Genomic DNA, 20,069 nt, shown 5'->3' with positions numbered 1-20,069 from the left:
ATCTGCTGCCGCACCTGGACTGGACTTTGGGAGCCAAGCTGTCCGCTTAGAGTAGGGCAAAAGGAAATAATGCTGGGAATGTGAAGAACTCCAGTAATCTCAATCACTCTGCACCCATTATCAAGTAGACACAGATGATGCCTCCGCCCAGCCCTGTCTGGTAGCTGGAGGAGAGTACAATGTAAAGAGACTTGTGTTCAAGATACACATCAGTGTTTTTGGAGTACCTCTTCTGATGCATCATGTGGGAGTATGCTGTTTGTCAGTGTGAGAGAGCCAGAATGATTAGCCGTAAAAGGGAGCTACAACAGGGGTAGGACCTATTTAAAGAATTGACACTAATATCATGTTTCCCTCTACCACCGATACATGCTTTGCACACAGCTGCAATAAATGTGCAAGTTGTCAAAGGAATGTGTGTGAATGAGTCCTGATCTACAAGCAGGCTGCATGGTATTGATAGTTTACCAAGCTGTCATACATAGGAGTGTTTCACATATTTAAGTGACATTCTAACTTGTAGACCCACCCAGCTGATTCTTACCTGGTAATGACTGGCTCTAGTGGGAATTCTGATGGGCTCTCATGAGTTTGAGGGTGAGGAAAAAGATCAAATTCTTGGGGTTCAAAACATCTCTTCTTCCACTCTGCGACTGCTCTCCTATGCATATTCCATTGGATTATTAGAACTTTGGTGGTAATTACCCCAGATGTAGAGCGGCACTGAATGTGCACTTTGCCTCATGTATCTCGGTTTGTGCTAGGGCACACTGGAGTTGTTCCTGGAAAATCAAACATTCAACTTTGAGTACAACAGATGGGATAGTAGTACATTACTCTGGCAGAAAATGGTGTAAATGGATTTCAGATCCTTCAAGAGTACTGGTAAACTAGGGCTGAGAGAATTACTTAAATGTTAACTTTGTCTCTTTCACGGTCAGGAGTATGCACCCTGGAGCCACCCTTTTACATTGTGACGGAATATATGCCATATGGGAACCTGCTGGACTATCTACGAGAATGCAACCGGGAGGAGGTGAGCGCTGTCGTTCTGCTCTACATGGCCACTCAGATCTCCTCTGCTATGGAGTACTTGGAGAAGAAGAATTTCATCCACAGGTGGGTGACATGCCACCATGCTGTGTCGCAAACCCACATGGTAGTAAAAGAGAATGGGACCTTGCCCTATCGTTAAGAATGATACTTTTTGCAGTTTTTGTGGGCTTGGAAGTGGGATTTCAAGAGAGGTCACCTACAAGCTCTTTGAAGAAAATGGGGAGCCAGGGTCACCTGTTCAAATCTGTTCTAGTTCAGTAATGAAAGGGCCTGTGTGTCATGAGCTGATTTCATCCCATTCCCAGTGGGCATGTATTCATCATCACAATAGCCATTGTTGTTGGCAGTCTTAATAGAGGCCCAACAAAGAATGAACCGTGGACACTGAACTGTCTTGTCTTATTCCTAGTGGTGGTCCCTTTAGTTGGAAGCTTGCATGGTCTTTGCCTGTTCTGTAGAGAGAGACCTTCCTCCTTCGGGCTGATCAGTTTCACACCTCTCAGTTGCTAAATTCACTTAAAAATACTCTATCCTTTTTTAAATGTAGGGGCATAATGACAGCTCAGCAGAAGGGTTAGGCAAAAATACACTTGCTTCCACTCATCCTGGTGTGGATGAGAGCAAATGATTGATACTAGAGGCCCTTTCAGCATCAGTCTCAGGGCTCATCCTTCATGGTAAGAAGTGCAAAAATATTGCACACTTATTTTTATTTAAATGATAATTTTCTTCTGTGCCCAGGCCTTTGAGTAAGCACCTAGTACTATTACTGTTACCCTGTCCTTTGCCCTCATCCCTACAACCTCCCTATTGTTTGATTACCTCTTTAGTTCATCCCTTCATAAATTATATTGCAAACTCTCTGAGACAGGGTCCATGGCCTGTATTGTGCATTGTGCCTTGCACACTTTTGACTGCTTGTCCTCGTGCCTGTCACCTTCAGAGCACCTTCCCATGTCTGGGTGCAGTGTTGCAGGGTATCTTTCAATATAGCACCCCCTGTAGTCATTCTGGTGCCACAACAGTCTGTGATTGTATGGGGCCCAGCCCTCCAGGGTTAACAGAAAAGTCCCAAAGAGAACCCGCAAGTCTAGTGGCTTTTGAGCCCCGTCCTCAACCTTAATCTAGGAGCTGATACTTGGTCTCTTCTCCTTCTGATTCCCATGCCTTCCCTCTTGTTCTGGGAAAGAGGTGGGGAACCTAGGACCACCCTCTTCTCTGGGTTGTGGCCAAGGACAGTTCCTTCAAACCCTCCAACATTTTCCCAGGACTGCTCCTACCTTTTGCACAGCTTGTCAAAATCTTCTCTCAGGTCTCTGGATTCTCCTATCACCGCCTGGAATCATAGGACTGAAAGGGACCTTGAGAAGTCTTCTAGTCCAGTCCCATACACTCAAGGCAGGACTAAGGATTATCTAGACCGTTCCTGACAGGTGTTTGTCTAACCTTCTCTTAAAAATCTCCAATGATGGAGATTCCACAGCCTCCCTAGGCAATTTATTCCAGTGCTTAACCACCCTGGCAAGAAGTTTTTCCTAATGTCTAATGTAAACCACGCTTGTTACAATTTAAGCCCATTGCTTCTTATTCTATCCTCAGAGGTTAACTAGAACAATTTTTCTTCCTCCTCCTCCTAACAATCTTTTATGTACTTGAAAACTCTTCCCATGTCCCCCCTCAGTCTTCTCTTCTCCAGATTAAACAAACCCATTTTTTTCCATCTTCCCTCAGGGGTCATGTTTTCTAGACCTTTAATCATTTTTGTTGCTCTCCTTTGGACTTTCTCCTATTTGTCCACATCTTACCTGAAATACGATGTCCAGAACTGGATACAATATTCCAGTTGAGGCTTATTCAGTACGGAATAGTGGTTCTTCATCACTTCTTCTTTGGCAGCTACAGTGGTATTTCTTGAAGCTGCTCCCTGCTCCTTTCACAGCAGCTAGGCTGTGACAAGTAACTCCTTTGTCTCTTGCCTAGAACTAGTCAGTCTTTCCATCCTCCGAGCAGGATTTTCCTCCTTAGCTCTGTCTCCAGAGTTAGGATAATGCCTCAGGTCTCTTTGACTCAGGTTAGTCAGTCCTACCTTCCTTGAAGCAGGATCTCCCTCTCAGCCCTTGCTCTGTAGCTAGGGTTATCTCCTAGCTTTAGGTTAATCATTATTACCCTCCTTCAAGCAGGAGTAGTGTTGTCATCGCGCCCCCCCCCCCAGCATTTTCCTTGGAGCAGGGGTTGTGACTTAAATCAGCTGCAAGGCTTTTGCCAGTTCCTTTCAGCTGTGTGCCCTTCCTAATTATCCTTCCACTCTGGAGGGTCCAGCAGGCTAGCCTTCTCCCATCAGTGCCTGTCTGCTGGCAGGGAGGAGGCAGCCTTTACATTGTTCCTTCTCCAAACTCCTTCCCAGTTGGATGGGAGAATGGGAAGCCTCGCCCCACCTTCTCTGCAAGGTTTCAAACCCTTGTAGGTACAGGTCCAGATTTCTTCCACAAGCACACTCATTCCCATGACCCTTAGGTTTCTATATGTATCTGCTGGACCCTCCCGAATCCTTAAAGGGTCAGGTAGTGGAGTGGGCAGCTGGCCACTAAGTGCTACTACTCTTGATGGCAGACTACTCTGTCATAGTGCTGTATGATATAATTAATACATTGTAGACCAACTGTGAAATGTAGAATTCTAATTAAAAATAAATTGTGCATGTGGCCCAGAAATTGGTGTGCAAAATAATGTAATGCTCGTACCACACAAGTATTGGGATGAAGAGTTCAGGATGTTTGCACCACAGCATCCCTGTCACTGCATCTCTTCTCACTCACACAGGGATCTAGCGGCTCGAAACTGCTTGGTAGGAGAAAACCACGTGGTAAAGGTGGCTGACTTTGGCTTAAGTCGATTGATGACTGGAGATACCTACACAGCTCATGCTGGAGCCAAGTTTCCTATCAAGTGGACAGCACCTGAGAGCCTGGCCTATAACACCTTCTCAATTAAATCAGATGTGTGGGGTAAGAAGGAAAGAACTCACAATGGTCTAAGCCTTCTTCTATGCCAGCCCAGGTAGTAGGCACCTTTCCTTCCTTAGACTGCTGTCAGAGGGATGAGGAGGATGTGTTCTGATACCAGGCTAGGTCACCACATCAAAACTCAGCAATACTTTTTAGCATGCAAATCTCCCCCTCTGCCTTCCCCCATGGGCTGGCTTGAAAATACCTTCAAAGGAGAGATTGCTTTATGTTACAATACAAACAGCGGTAGCATTCAGACAGTAGAAGAGAAGGGATAAATTTATAATCATGACCTATTTTTCCTCATTTTTCAGCCTTTGGGGTGCTATTATGGGAAATTGCCACCTACGGGATGTCACCATACCCAGGTATTGACCTCTCACAGGTGTACGATCTGCTGGAGAAGGGATATCGGATGGAACAACCAGAGGGGTGCCCTCCAAAAGTTTATGAACTGATGAGGGCATGTGAGTATTTCCTTTCACTTTCAACTTGGAGGCAAAATAGAGTCTGGGGAGGTGGAGGGAATCTATAATAGGCTATGGAGTCTTTTGCTTCTATCTTGCCACTTCAGATCGAGCTGATGCTGGTAGTGTTTTTAAAAACATTCACCATCTGATGGGTGTATTTGATCTGTGTAAAATGAGTGTGATGATCTCAAGCCAGTGCCTGAGGGAGCATGTATCCACTTCAGAAAATCACCATTACTACTGGCACTAGATGGCACCTTTGGAAATGTCAGCAGAGGCCAAGGACTGCATAGCCCCTGAAGGCTGAATTATCCTAACCCTGTGAAGGGGTCAGCTGACCTCTTGTTGCCTCCTTGTAGCTGGGCATGGCATTGCAGCATTCTCTCTTCCCTTGGGTCTGCATCCGCTGGCTGCTCCACTTCTCCAGTGGCCTGCCTCTTCCTATGACTTGGCTCTCCGGGGTAGTCCATAAACAAAAAGCAAGGGGAATTAACATAAACAGAGTTAGCACAAGAGAGAGGGGAACGCCTCCCTCTCAGGGCACATCAGAATCAGGCCCTCCTTTTCCTGAGGGAGGGACCTTCACACAGTTGTTGTCAGGAAAGATCCTGCCTTCCCATGGCCATTTCTGCAGGAGCAGAGAGTTGAAAGTCTGTTCTCTTCCCTGGCCTACCCACAAGTGAGCTGTTCTGCTTCCCTTTTAACTCCTCCTCAAGCCTGTGCATGTCTTGCAGGTGTGGTGGGCCAGGTCTGGCTGAGCCCAGAGCCGCTCCTTAACTCTTTGTTGTCCAGTGTGAGGTTTGTATACCCCATCATAGGCCCCACAGCACAGTTTAAAAAAAAAATCGGTGGTTTACTTCTGAAAGCGTATACTACTGGTGCTATATATACTACTTCTGTGGTTAGATAAGAATTCAGTCTCCAGGACCGAGGGAGCAAACAAGAAAAAACTCACTTTGAATTTAAAAAAAAAAAAAGAAAAATGGAAAAGCTGATGTTGGTGACATGGTGCTTGGTTTAAATCCAGTGACATAATTCCTGACCCATCAACACCACATCATTGCTATATCTTGCATATACTGGGACCTGTTCCACAGCCAGTGAGTGTATCAGTAGGATATTATAGTCTGTCAGGTAGTAGGTTAGAGGCTTTTCTACCTTCCTCAGTGAAAATACTGATTGTCCACTATTCCTGCTTCATACACTGAGACCTTCCCTGCTTTCTCATGCTGCAGGCTGGAAATGGAATCCCCCAGACCGACCATCCTTTGCTGAGACCCATCAAGCCTTTGAAACAATGTTCCATGACTCCAGTATCTCTGAAGGCAAGTACCCTTGCTACTGTATTCGAAATGTTGAGAGTGGAGTTTCACCTCCAAGGCACTGTCTCACTGAGGCAGGCTGATTACAGGCCTACTGGTGCTCACCTTGCTAGAATACTGAGGCCATTTGACTGCATTTGATAGGTTCTTCTCAACATGTGCAAACTTGTGTTCATATTCATTGCAATGGATACACTTCAGAAGTATTTCAGTGCAGGGGAAATTGAAGTAATTCATTCAGGTACAAAGAGGAGAGATTTTTAGAAAGAATAAACTCTTGCTTCCATTGCAGACCTGAGTTTGACTGTCATTCAGGGGACAAGGGAGGAAGGTGGGTGGGTGGGTGTAAAATAGGAAGGGTTTATATTTGTGACTCCAGAAATTGCATGACTACAAATAGAAATTGTTTTCACAGAGTAGTGTCTCTGCTTTAATCTCTGAAGTCAGATTCTCCCAGCGTGCCATTGCCAGCAACAAATGATGCAACAACCTCATGGACGTAGCTAGAAAATAAATATTAATGCTAGTCTGCACTAGAAGTGCTACAGCCGTGCAGCATCGGCAATGGGGCTGCGCCGCTGTAGTGCATCTGGTGAAGCTGCTGTACGGTCTAAGCCAACGGGAGAGAGCTCTCCCACCCGCTTAATTAATCCACCCCAACAAGCAGCAGCAGCAACATCAGTGGGAGAAGCTCTCCCACCGACATAATGCTGTCCACACGGCACTTAGGTCGGTGTCCCTTACGTCACTCAGAGGGGTGGCTTATTCACACCTCTGAGCAAGGTCGGTGTACCTTACGTCACTCGGGGGGGGTGGCTTATTCACACCTCTGAGCAACGTAAGTTATACTGACATAACCTGTAGTGTAGAAAAGCCAGTAGTCTGAAACATAGTACACAGTATTAGTCACAAGAGGGGAGTACCTCAGCACCTCCTAACCAGCTTTGAAACAAAATTTAAAGAAAGTTGATCCATCTTCTTCCTTACCACAGAAAAAATACTGTCTAAAATTCCCCAGTGATGGTTTAAAATAGGGGCAATCAAACTTTTCCCAGACAAGAGGCAGCCTGGCAAGTTGCCAGGAGCTTTAAGGACCTACCTCATATGTATACATTGGAGAAAATAAAAGCTGTCTTCATATTATTTTAATATGGGGTTGCAGCATGCAAAGGTGCAGTGTCCTCAACCTTGAGCCTTGCAGCTGCCTCCTAGGTCAAGAGGAAACCCTGCATTGTGGGACCCCACTAGTCTTTGCAGGCCGCTTCTCCCTATTAAAGGTAGAGGTGGTCACTTTTTAGAACTCCTGGGTTAGCATTTGGGCCATGAGCAGATCTGTCTTAACCTGAAAGTTTAGAATGTGAACTTTTTTTTTGGTTGTTGCTGAATTTAAAAATGTAAACGAGTTACCTTGAGACCATCAGGAAATAACAAATCCTCTGCATATTTGGACTAAGTAGAGCAAAATTACGTTCACAGGCTTAATACGTTGCTCTTCTCACCGGTCCAGTGCCTGTTGTAAAGATGCAGACTCTCGCTCTTTGTTCCAACTGTTCTCCTGGCTTTTCTTACAGAGGTGGCAGAGGAGCTTGGAAGAACAGCCTCCTCCTCATCCATAGTTCCCTACTTGCCCCGGTTACCCATGCTTCCCTCCAAGACTAGGACTCTGAAGAAACAGGCAGAGAACAAGGAGAATATTGAAGGAACACAAGATACTGTGGAGCATTCAGCTTCCAGCTCAGCACCAGGTGTGGGCACAAGGAAAGCATCAATGTGACCAGAACATTGTGGGGCAGATCATCAGCTGGTGTAAATTGTTATAGCTCTATTAAAGTCAAAGGAACTATGGATAGTTTATACCAGCTGAGCATCTGCCCTGTGTATTTTACCAGGATGTTTTGTAGATTTAATAACTTATCAAATATACTCACCTGGATAGGTGGTGGTATTCAGTTTTTACCCTAAACTTGCTGTGCACTGTCAAGTTAAGGTAGGAAAGGAAAAAGTAATACAGCCATGAGCATGTACAGGGCCTGTAAATCTTGGCTGTGTTACTGTTCCTGGAGTAGTGAAGTGGAATGATCAGATTGTGGGAACACTTGATTTCTTGGGAAAGCTGAAGGTGCTGAGAAAAAGGAGGATTCCAATATGGAGAAAAGCAGCATGGCTCTTTTCTTCAGAAGTATGAAACGGTACAGAACAAGTTTGGGGCTTTTTGTCATGGTATGTGTGCAGAAATTGCTTGTTTTATTGCTAAGCAAATGAAGGGATTTCTTGCACCAATTAAAAGCAGGTCTGGTTTGGGCAGGTGCTGTGCAAGCTTTCCTGCCTCATTCTATGACTCAAAAACAGAGTTCAATAACTGTTTCATGTTGTGAAGCAGCCTTTGTGGTGAGGACATATGCCCAGGAACTAGCTACAGAGTTCCTCTGGCTGCTTTCACTTGTGACGTCTGCCTGACTCAAAGCTTGGTGTCATGACATGCTAGGGCATTTAATCAGCTATGCCACGGGGACTGGCTGTAGTCTGTTTTAATTTGGTAAATTCAACTTTTTTTCCTTTTAATTTCACTTTTATTGCTGTATGAAAGAAAAATCTCTTGCTGTGTTTTGTCAGTTTTATATGTGAAGTCCTGTATCAAACAGTAAAATACCAAAACATTTTAAGCAGTTAAGGAAGGAAGAGAGAATAGGCACAGGGAAAGGAAAAGAAATAGCAAGAAAGTAGAAGACAAGAGCAGATTCATCAATTTTCTCCTAGATATTCTGTTAAGTGAATTTCTCGACTTATTTTTGTGTGTTAAATCATTTGCTAAAGAACACCAGATGTGCACAAAATTATATTTTTTTTCAGAAGAGAGCACTGTAGATTTGGAACATCTAAATGTTCCAGGCCTGTTCAACCAACTTGCAGGGTGAGTTAGAGTTTTCATCAATTCTTTATTCACATCTGTTTCTTCTCTCTAGGGTTTATCAGAAGCACACAGCCAACAAGTGGATCTCCAGCACTGCCTCGCAAGCAAAGGGACAAGTCCCCTAGCGGCCTCTTGGAAGATGCCAAAGAGACCACTTTCACCAGGGACAGAAAGGGTGGCTTTTTCAGCTCCTTTATGAAGAAGAGGAATGCCCCCACACCTCCAAAGCGTAGCAGTTCCTTCCGTGAAATGGAGAATCAGCCCCACAAGAAATATGAGCTCACGGGTAACTTTTCATCTGTTGCTTCCTTGCAGCATGTTGATGGATTTTCTTTTACTCCCACCCAGCAGGATGCAAGCCTGGCGCCAGCCAAGTGCTACAGTGGGGGCTTTGCACAGAGGAACTTCTACAATGATGATGGTGGTACCAACAGTGGTGGGAGTGCAAGTACTGGTGGTGGGTGGTCAGGCATCACAGGTTTCTTTACACCACGCCTGATTAAAAAGACACTGGGTTTACGAGCAGGGAAACCTACCGGTGGGGAAGACGCTTCAAAGCCTTTTCCAAGGTCAAACTCTACATCTTCCATGTCTTCGGGGCCTCCAGAGCAGGATAGGATGGCAATGACTCTTCCTAGAAATTGCCAGAGGTCAAAAATCCAGCTGGAAAGGACAGTGTCCACCTCCTCTCAGCCAGAGGAGAGCATAGGTAGATCCACTGACCTGCTTCCCAAAAGGCTTGAAGAAGGCCCTGCTCTGACCAGAGAGAGACCGAAAGCCAAACTCTTGCCAAGAGGTGCCACCGCTCTTCCAGTCAGAACCTCTTCAGGGGATTCAGCTGTTGCAGAGAAGGACTGTCCAGGTCTGGCAACAACAACCCCTAAAAGCAAAGAAAAAAACAGTGGTACACGGCAAGGGGCCCTAGAAGATGGAGAGAGACCAGGATGGTCTTCTCCAGCAAAGGCTGCAGCAATACTTCCAACCACTCATAACCACAAAGTGCCAGTCCTAATCTCACCCACTCTAAAACATACTCCAGCAGACGTGCAGCTTATTGGCACAGACTCTCAGGGTAATAAATTTAAGCTCTTATCTGAGCATCAGGTCACATCTTCCAGCGACAGGGACCGGCCCAGACGGGTAAAACCAAAGTGTGCCCCACCTCCACCGCCAGTGATGAGGCTCCTGCAGCAGCCGCCCGCTTGCTCAGACACAGCAGAAGAGTTGAGCAACACCACAGCAGCACATCATGGACTGGAAACAAGTGAAGGTGGTAAAAAGGCAGTGGTGGCACATGGTGGTGGAAAAGCTGGGAGGCCCATGATGCCTCCCCCTCAAGTGCCTCTGTCGTCATCTTCCACCTCACCAGCGAAAATGGCCAATGGCACGGCAGGTGCTAAAGTGGCATTAAGAAAGACCAAACAGGCAGCTGAGAAAATCTCAGCGGACAAAATCAGCAAAGAGGCGCTGCTGGAGTGTGCAGACCTCCTCTCGAGTGCCATTGCTGAGCCAATGCCAAACAGCCAGCTGGTGGATACAGGGCACCAGCTGTTGGATTATTGCTCAGGCTACGTGGATTGCATCCCACAAACACGCAACAAATTTGCCTTCCGGGAAGCCGTGAGCAAACTGGAACTCAGCCTGCAGGAACTGCAGGTGTCCTCAACAGCTGCTAGTGTGCCCGGAGCAAACCCCGTCCTTAATAACTTATTGTCATGTGTCCAAGAAATCAGTGATGTGGTTCAAAGGTAGCTACTGTCAGTCTGGGTAAAGGAAAAATTACACATGGAGGGGAAACTCTGTTCCTGTATTGATGCTTTCAGAAGGAAAGACTGATACTTGAGTGAGTTTTTGTGAAGTACCTCAGATCACTGAGTTCTCACGTTTACAGTTTCATCTCAAAAATAGGGGGAGGGAGGGAGGGAGGGAGGAGACACTGGAGGAAGGGGGGTGTGTGAGAGATTGAAGCTGAAAGGGCAGAATGTTAAGAATTTTCCCTAATCAGCAAATCTGATCTACTTGTGTCCACAAGTGAGAGAAGTTCCTTGCTCCTGCCTGTAAGAGGCAGGAGAATGGATGGTGGGTTCTTGTTTTGGTAGGGGTGGTTTCCACGTGCTGTCCAGAGTCCTAGAGTGACTGCATGGCCAGTTGGCTATACAGATCTCCCCTTTCTGCACTAATGCATATTTTGGCCTCCAGAGATCACAAGGGAAAAGCAGTAGGGCATGGTTGGTACCTAATGCTGAGAATTCTGAGCCTGAGTGGTCCCAAAGGTGGGGGGAGTCTGTGTGGGGAAAGAGATGTAACGCACTGACGGTGTTCAGAGCTGCTGGAAGTGGATGCACTAGCCCCGGTGGCATACTTCCACAGTACTGTTGCTGCTGTAGTAAGAACTGCAAAATGAGTTAATATATTAAACTAACCCCTTTCCCTCCCACCCACTTCATGCCATTACACATTTATATTTGAAGCATCAGGCATGCTGGGCAGATTTGCCACTGATTACCTGCCCCGCCCACCCCCCACCCCCCCAAAACAAACACACAATCTTCACTTTGGTTGACTCTAACCATTTCTGGTAGTCTAGCATGGGTGCTACCTGACAGTTGGTCACTTGTGAGTAGTTTGAGGCTGTTGCACAACTTACGAGTGTCTGTTGATAAACTGTAGATTGTTTTTAACTTTGGTACAATGTTGGTTCCTTCTTCTGTGTGGTCACCTGGAGATGCACAGTTGGCAAGGCACTTCCTCCTGTCAATGCAGAATTTCACTGCTCTCTACATTCCTTGGTAGCACTGAAAGTGCTGACACTAGTACAGCCATCTTGGGAACCAGCAATATAGCCTTACTGGTCCCACTGTAACAGCCTTCTCAGCGTGTCTGACCCCCAGCGTAGCATTAGCTTTCCACAGCAAGCCCTTCCCTTTCCAAGCCACGAGGCTGAATATATATGTAAGCTATGCCAGATGGTCTCCACAACCTTTTTAAAGAATGCTAGATCTCTGACAGCATTTTGTGCTGTGGAACAGACAGTTCTTCCTACTCTAGCACAGCAGGATGTGATGATGACACAACTGCTTTGTTTTACAGAGCACCAGTGTTTGTGTTGCTATTCATCAGTTCTATAGTGGATTAAAAAGCTGCTGTCTAGTGGGGGTTACAAGGTGACTGGGATCAGTAATTGCCATGGGCCATATCCTGAGCTTCTTACTGTTTTATCCAGCCTCCCATTTAAGCCCTTGGGAGCTTGCCCTGAGTAAGAGCTTCAAAATTGGGCCCAGTGTGTGTGTGGAAAAAGGCCTTGCCTGCTATTTGTGCTGTCACTTAAAAGGAGACCATGTGTGACCAAAGCACTACTGCAGGATGTCTCCAATACAGTATCCCCTGTCTCTCTCTCTAGGGTTATGGCTGCTCTGGCAAGTGGTGGGTTTCACTTTTTCACAAGTGCAAGTGACAGGCTGGTAATCACCACTTTGTTTTAAATGTACAATACACCACTTCCAGAGTCTGCCACAAATGGAGAAGAGTGACTAGAGCATGCTGAGAAACCTCCTCCTTTATTGTGTGTGCGCGCAGCACGCTTTCCAGTACCTAATGCAGGTGGATTTTTGCATGGATGGTCAGTGGAGCTGGAGGATAGAAACAGATCTTTAGCCTATTCCATATTGGTAGCAAATTATAGATGACTGAACACCTGATTTATTTCTCTCTCTAAAATGACATGTCTATACCAAAGGGTCACTCTTCCAATGTGTGTGTTGTGCACAGGGGTTAAAGACTGTGATCAGCTCAGCACAGTTTGTATCAGTAGTGAATTCATTGAGGACAATATTGGATTAAACTAAAAACACCTGAATCACCAATCACACTACCAGTGTTGTCAATTGTTTTGTTTAATAATTGTTATTGTAATATATTTTTGATTGTTTTTCTAATTTAATTCTCACTCTATTGTCTGACTGTGAACTGCAAACAGTGTTAAACTCGATGCAAATAAGGTTTTGCCTGTCGTTCCACAAGTGTTGCCAATTTGCATTTTGTTTTAAATAAAAGTTGCAATATTTTATTGGCAAATAAACTTGAATCCCTGGGGCTTTTATTGGAGTGCTTTTATTCAACTGGCCTGCTTCTAAGCGAAAATCTCTGCAAACATGTAAAAAATAGAAACATTTAAGTGAGCAGGTTTGCAAAGAACCCCAATAGTTTATTAATCCCCCTGAAATGGAATTGTTCCAGCCAGCCGGCAGGGTTGCTGTGTAATTAGGCACAAACCACCCCAGTCCCTGGAAGTGAGTGAGTTGCATAATCACACATGCTTATTTCTCTACAATATGCAAATTCCTTTCAGCCAATCTGAGTGCAAGGATTTGTCTCATCGTTTTTTCCAACTTTTCTGTAACTGAAGTGCTCTCCTGTACTAGTTACTAAAACCTTCCCCCCCCATCTGCTTTTAGCAAGAGGGAGCATCTCAGCTTTTGCCATACTACAGCTGAATCTAAACCACTTACGTTTTCCCCTTTCATGTGAATTTAACCTAGATGAGAAAAACAGGAAGCTTTGATGAAGAGGAGCTGGCTTTCTTTTGGTCTTAATTCATGACCAACTAATGATTTGATGCTTTTATGGGGTTTATTCTTTTGGGTGGTAATTCTTGAAGTCTTGGGTACGCTGAAGTACTAGATACTAAACTAGGAGGAGTGGTAGATATGCTGGAGGGCAGGACTAGGATACAGCGGGATCTAGACAAATTGGAGGATTGGGCCAAAAGAAATCTGAGGTTCAACAAGGATAAGTGCAGGGGCCTGCACTTAGGACAGAAGAACCCAATGCACTGTTACAGACTAGGGACCGAATGGCTAGGCAGCAGTTCTGCGGAAATGGACCTAGGGGTGACAGTGGATGAGAAGCTGGATACGAGTCAGCTGTGTGCCCTTGTTGCCAAGAAAGCCAATGGCATTTTGGGATGTATATTGATCGTTCCCCTCTATTCGACATTGGTGAGGCCTCATCTGGAGTAGTGTGTCCAGTTTTGGGCCCCACACTACAAGAAGGATGTGGATAAACTGGAGAGAGTCCAGCAAAGGGCAACAAAAATGATTAGGGGTCTGGAACACATGAGGGAACTGGGATTGTTTAGTCTGCAAAAGAGAAGAATGAGGGGGGATTTGATAGCTGCTTTCAGCTACCTGAGAGGTGGTTCCAGAGAGGATGGTTCTAGACTATTCTCAGTGGTAGAAGAGGACAGGACAAGGAGTAATGGTCTCAAGTTGCAGTGGGGGAGGTTTAGGTTGGATATTAGGAAAAACTTTTTCAGTAGGAGGGTGGTGAAACACTGGAATGCGTTACCTAGGGAGGTGGTAGAATCTCCTTCCTTAGAAGTTTTTAAGGTCAGGCTTGACAAAGCCCTGGCTGGGATGATTTAATTGGGGATTGGTCCTGCTTTGAGCAGGGGGTTGGACTAGATGCCCTCCTGAGGTCCCTTCCAACCCTGATATTCTATGATTCTATGAAGTGAAATCAAGTAGGGAGATGTATGTGGTCAAGTAGAGTTTGTGCAAGTACTCTTGGTACCCATTTTACAGAAGAAAAAACTGCTGTGACTAACTCTTTCTCTGACACGTGACCACTAAGACACTGGAGGATGATTAGCAGCATTGACCCTTCTATTCCACAGGCCGAAGAGGGGCAGGATTGAAACTTTTAAACTTCTAAAGCCTTAGTTTACAGTTAATTACAAAAGTGTACTGGTGAGGTGTAGCTGGGAAGGACAAGAGAGAGTGCTATTCTGTTTTGACACAGTAACAACCTGAGCAGACCAACTTTCACCATATTTTCCCTTTCTGCTCCAACAGGCTCAATAAATATATATATCACTCACCCAAAAGAAAAACAGTAAGGAACCACGTGGCCCATTTAGCTTCATAGCCATGCATGGTCACTTACCAGTAACTAGAAGCCAGTGTGCCAGGTAGGAATACTAGCTGAAAATCCACTTCAATGGCAATTACACAAAAACTTTTACAGACTTTTTCCAAAGTGAGTGCATAGGTGGACTAACTATTGGTACAGTTTAAGGCATGTGGCCTGCACAGTTATTTGCTGCAGCTTGCCAAGCTCCCTATGCCCCCCCCCGAGTTATTTCCCCTTACCTACCACTCCTCTGCCTATCTGCAGGCACTTCCAGCTTTCCAGGAGGGAGCCATGGCAGGGAGTGGGGGCAGCACGGTGTCAGTGATGTGGCCCTCCTGATGATTTGAGTTTGAGATCCCTGGTTTAAATAGATCAAAGAGCCACATGTACAATGTCCAGGCAACTGTTCTCATGGTGTCCTCCACCTCCTCTTCACTTTTTTGACCTACAGCCCGTGGAGTAAGTGATTGTTATTGACATTTTAGGGCTTTTTCTTTCTTTTTTTTTTTTTAATCATTTGGCAGGTACCCTGACAGCAAACAGTCCTTCTTGTAGTAATACTATCTCTGGCCAAAAGCCAGAATGTGTAACAATAATCAAATGGCAGAGTTCTTCTTCACAGCCACTACTCTCCAACCTCTGCTGAAGACAAGGACAGTCTGCCCCCCTGTCTGCCCCACTCTGGTCCTCTTGATTTATCAGCGCAATCAAGAGGCTGCAATTGGGAGCTCCCTGAATTGAATGCTGAGGAAGCTGGGCATGCGGAGTGTGCACAGCAGGAGCTGCCTCAGTGAGGAGAAGATGCTGGCTCATATCACCAAATGCTATCCATGACAGAATTTCTGGGCTGTACTGGAGACATATTCATAGACTCTCCCTCAGCATTACAGACACACTGGTACCTTGCTGTCTAGCAGGGGACAGGGGGAGGGTTGGCATGTTCTGAAGAGATGTTCACTTTAGACATAAAAAAAAGTTTTTTTAATCTTTATATTAAACAAATTGTCAGGAACCATTTTTCCATACAAGACTCCAAATGAGAGAATGTCACCAAAGAGCAAGTTCAGTGTTATACATCTGGAATGCCCACAGTAGGTGGAGGCTGCAGATGTGAATCTTAGTCCTAGTCTCTATTCAAGCTGTGTGTACCATCATCTGTGCAGGCTCCTGGGCATCCTCTACAATAGCTGGTTAACAACAGTTCCTGGGACACACATTCTCACTCTGCTCCATAGCCAAGTTTAGGTTTTTCTCCATCACTGTCTTACTAACAGCCAGTGCACTGATTTTACTTTGCAGGTGCTGGAAATGATGCATAGGGGGAGAGGCCCAGAGGAGAGGAAGCAAGGAAGTGACTTCTATGACCTCTTCAGACTTTCCAACTGAAGGTACTAAGCAATCCCAAGACCCCCCACACCACAATAAACCAAGGTCCCAGACCAACTCTGCTTGTGTGAAGTAGACCACTATTTGCCAGCCAGAATTCTTCATTTACCAACAGCTAATCATTTCTTCTGCTCTAAGCTAACTGCTAAGAGATGGGCCTTTGAGTGGGCAAGAAAGGTACAGCCAGCCCAGCCTTCTACCAGCTCAAGGCTACACAGGTGCCATACAAGTATGACAATGAGAGTAACCCTTGGAGGCCTCTCTCAAGTTCTGAGGGACTTCAAAAGTTCCCATCACTGTGCAAGTGGGTAAATTTTCAATCTGCTCATGCGAGAGGAGCAAGTCTCTCCGTGCAGCAAGCAGCCATGCTGGTCACTGGTACAGTTCCCCCTCACAGTCAGGGTAGGAAATAGTTGATGCGGTGAGCCACGGATTTACAACCTTGTGCAGAGAAAAGCTTCTCCTCTTTGGGGAGAAATACCATCATCCTGACCACCTCGTCCAGCACCTCCTCAGTGTATGGAAGGCTGCGGGCCAGAAAAGCATCCCGAACACACAGCTTCACATGGTGATTCTCCAGGGGCAGGAATGGCACAAAGTCGTCAATGAGGTTCTCTTCAAGGAGGTGGCCGTGGGCAAAGCCACCATCTGCAATGAAAACCAGAGCAACACGGGCACTCAACGCATAGCTTGTAACAGAACCATGTGTGTCTTCCATGCTCCTAGATCTCCATCAATCTCAGCCAGCACAAATGTTAAAAGAACAGTGCAGTTTGCCTGGAGAAGCTGGTTCAACACTGAAAATATTGTCTGAGAAGGGGCCTTGGCTAATCATTTATCTGGTTCTTCTGCCTTGGAGTTAAGGCGAAACAAAAGGTCCTTCAGTCCTGAAAAAAGGGAGTCTCTGACACTACTCACCCAAACATGCAACAGCGGGGGGGGGGGGGGGGCAGGGGAGAGAGGCACCTTAACACATGCAGAAGCAGCTTGAGGAAGGGGGTGGGTTGGGGAGGTTCTTGGTTTCAATTACACACAGAAATCATGAAACACTCCCCGCGTAGGAAGCCACATTCACTCTTTTGCATGAGAAATTATGTGGCTCCACAGTCCATGTGCCACTCCTGGTCCTGTTGCTGCATGATGATGTCAGAGTTGCATGCCACTACAGAGACCCAAATGGAAAAGTCTGCCAGAAGGAGTGCTGGGGTGGGGTCTGGTACTGCCCCCGCATGTCCTGGTCTCCAGGTAGCTGGGCTCAAGACAGGGCCTCTCTTCACTCTGAGCAGTGGGGTCTGGGTGCTGAGCAGAGCCATCTCCAGCACCATGTCCTGAGTAGGGTGGCTATAGTCACCTTGACTAATGAAGTGCCCACGCAATCGTGAGGCTCTATCTGCCCCATATCTCATCCCGTTTTTTAGGAAATCTGACAGGTATTTATAGATTGCACACATGAGACATACTTTTACCTCTGGGAACATGTCTGAAACCATCTAGTGATACCACCAACAGCAATCAATGATGTTTTAGGGAAGTGGTCAGCACACCCACTCTTAAGACCAGCTAGCCAACAGGGCATGACTTATCAGTAGGGATTTGAGAGTGAAAGGGGAAGAGGATCCTGTGGGCACCTGGTTGGGATATGCCAGCATAGCATGGGCTAAGGCTGAGCTGCGGAGACATTGGTTAAAAGGGAGTGGAGTAGAAGTACCATATAAGTGATAATAGGGGCTGTAGCTCAGATAGAAGAGGCTAAGGCACTGGTCTCTCGCAAGATATCTAGGTTCAAACCCCAGCTTTGCCACCGTGACTGTGAAGCAAGTCACTGACCTACCTCCCCAGGGATGTAGTGAAGATAGATTTGGGGGGGGGGGTGTTCAGTAATCTTTGAGGGACCATGAAAGAGCCAATCAAAACAATGAGTCCCCTGGGTGGAGCTGGCAGGGAGCAGAAAGACATGGGAAGGGGCAGCGGACTGCAGAACTCCAGTGCAGACTTGTATCGATTAGCTCAGTTACCTGTGGACTCAAGCAGCTCCATGCACAGGTGCTGCTCCAAGTATTCCATGGTGATCTCCTCCCTGGCCCGTCCAGCTCGCCAGAAGTCCAGGGTCACCTGGTTGATAATGTTCCCACCAATGTTACTGGGAAGGAAATGGAAGTTAAATGCTTTATCTGGAATAATCCTAATGTTTATTCCTCACAAAATCATACATCACAAACCACTAACAGCACTCAGGTCCAGGCCTCGGAGACGTTGGTAGCATAAGGATTCATGTAGCCCCACGCCAAAGCTCTGCCTTTCCACTGGCCCTAGAGAGGGATTTGCTTTCTCTCCCCTCTGCAAAGAGAACTGAACACTTTTTCACCAGATCAGCTATTTCCATTCCCCAGGCCTGATTCTTAGGGGTAGGCCCCACCCTCCCAGATTATTACACACACTGAACCAAAAGTACAGAACATATTGACTACAGCCCCTTTATCTCCGAGCCCCTTCTGCAGAGAAGCCCGCAGTTGCAGACAAGTTAGCAAAGGGCAGGGAAACTGGCATGAGTCCTGCTAGAAGCAATGGTCCAGACAGCACTTTTTCTTCCACACAAATTGGAGCCGGAAGATCATGAAGGTGGCAGAGAACCCACACTGGGGTCCTTGCCTGACTGACTAGTGCTTTGTAAGGGGAAGGGCAGCTGGAACTCACACATTGGGGCCACTTTTGAAAACGCTTGTTTCTCTAAGCGCACATGTGCATTGAAAGGGGGAAGGCGGGCACTGAACCTTCCAAACCTCAGACAAAATTATCCCAGTCAGAATGGCCTGGAAACGGGAGTTGCACCAGCTAGTGTGGTGTCAGCCCCCCCTCCCCACCTTAAGGTGTGTGTGGGGATGTGTGTGTGTGGGAGGGGTGTGGGGGTGTGTGATGGTCACTTGGCAGAGAGCCCAAGACAAAAGCTGCTTGGGCCCCTCCCAAGCACTTAGCCTGTACAAAGGGGTTAGGAATTGGGGAGGAAGACAGAAAAAAGAGTAGGACTGGTGGACACACTGAAACTCCCCCCTCCCTTCTCCAGGGGGTTCTTGAGCCATCTCTGATGATGGAGGGGACAAACTCGTAGTCAGGATGGGAGTGGGGGGGAAGGAAGAGACTAAAAGTCTTCCTCCCCCACCCCATTGCCCAGCTGTTAGTTCTGAACAACCTACTCCTGCTACCCCAGATCCCCCTCAATTTTTAGTTAACTCTGTCCTGGAAGCTGCAGCTCCCACCTTTCCACTGGAGTCAACAGGAAAGAAACTCCTTCTGCTTCAAAGAGACACAGCCATCCCCATAAGGGGAGGACCCAGTGTGGCAAAGGTTCCAATGACATCTCCAAAAGCAGTCTGGTTTCTAAATGATAGATCTGCAAAGCCAGTGTTTCTGCATGCACAGCCCAGAGGAGAGCCTGCCTTTCCAGATGGCAGCGTCACAGAGGGGCCCTGCTGCCCCCCTTCCCACAGCACTTGGGATCACATGTTGTTCAAGGTTCCCCTCAGCGTGGCAGGGAGAGTGGCCAACAGTACATGACCACAAGCGCAAGGTAGCCCCTCCATCCTTGGGCTAAGTTCTAGTTTCTTCTCCGCAAACAGACTGATCAAGGGTTCGGAGGCCTATTCATGGGGAGGGGGGAGAGTTCTGAAAATGCCAGGCCAGGTCATGAGCGGATAAACCCAGCTGGGATCAGGTGGAGAGAAAAGCCCAGGCCTATAAATATCAGAATCAAGTAGAGCTCATGGGACCTGCCGTACCACAGCAGACTAATGGCCTAGTTTAGTATATCCAGCCTCCGTCAGTGGCCAGCAGCAGATGCTCAAGTGGAAGGTAAACATCTCTCATCACTTCTCTATTAACTGTGCAATGCTTGCCCAGATTTCTGGGCTACACCATCTGAGTGGGGCAACAGTTTGATTCCTAAGATTCCTAAGCTCACTGGCATGGTGCTACTAATACAGCGCCGGATCCAGGGTTCAACTCCTGGGGGTTG

At 46.6% G+C, this 20,069-nt stretch overlaps 2 protein-coding genes across 5 annotated transcripts in view; one reads left to right on the top strand and one right to left on the bottom strand.

The window, feature by feature from the left end:
* The window catches only part of ABL2 (ABL proto-oncogene 2, non-receptor tyrosine kinase), a 73,287-nt gene extending 62,609 nt beyond the window's left edge, over positions 1 to 10,678 (top strand). For all 3 annotated transcript variants that reach the window (XM_073356516.1, XM_073356518.1, XM_073356517.1), the window contains exons 6-11: positions 942 to 1,119; positions 3,877 to 4,061; positions 4,376 to 4,528; positions 5,767 to 5,856; positions 7,425 to 7,598; positions 8,817 to 10,678. In XM_073356516.1, the coding sequence (XP_073212617.1) occupies positions 942 to 1,119; positions 3,877 to 4,061; positions 4,376 to 4,528; positions 5,767 to 5,856; positions 7,425 to 7,598; positions 8,817 to 10,516 (2,480 nt within the window). In that variant the 3' untranslated portion in view covers positions 10,517 to 10,678. The remainder of the gene's footprint in view (positions 1 to 941; positions 1,120 to 3,876; positions 4,062 to 4,375; positions 4,529 to 5,766; positions 5,857 to 7,424; positions 7,599 to 8,816) is intronic.
* Positions 1 to 20,069, bottom strand: part of TOR3A (torsin family 3 member A) — a 28,681-nt gene that overhangs the window by 4,441 nt on the left and 4,171 nt on the right. The window contains exons 5-6 of one of the 2 annotated variants that reach the window (XR_012160320.1): positions 18,076 to 18,200; positions 545 to 782 (exon numbers count right to left, since the gene is read on the bottom strand). Coding sequence is in view for 1 of the 2 variants with exons in the window: in XM_073356519.1 (XP_073212620.1) it covers positions 16,458 to 16,708; positions 18,076 to 18,200 (376 nt within the window). In the remaining variant the exon portion in view is untranslated. Of the gene's footprint in view, positions 1 to 544; positions 783 to 15,632; positions 16,709 to 18,075; positions 18,201 to 20,069 lie in introns of those variants that run through there. The other variant, XM_073356519.1, reaches the window with a different exon arrangement.

Source organism: Lepidochelys kempii, chromosome 8 (assembly GCF_965140265.1).
Source record: "Lepidochelys kempii isolate rLepKem1 chromosome 8, rLepKem1.hap2, whole genome shotgun sequence".
NCBI classification, from domain to species: domain Eukaryota; kingdom Metazoa; phylum Chordata; order Testudines; family Cheloniidae; genus Lepidochelys; species Lepidochelys kempii.
Note: the sequence above shows the minus strand (reverse complement) of the source record. Positions and strands in the feature narration are given on the sequence as shown.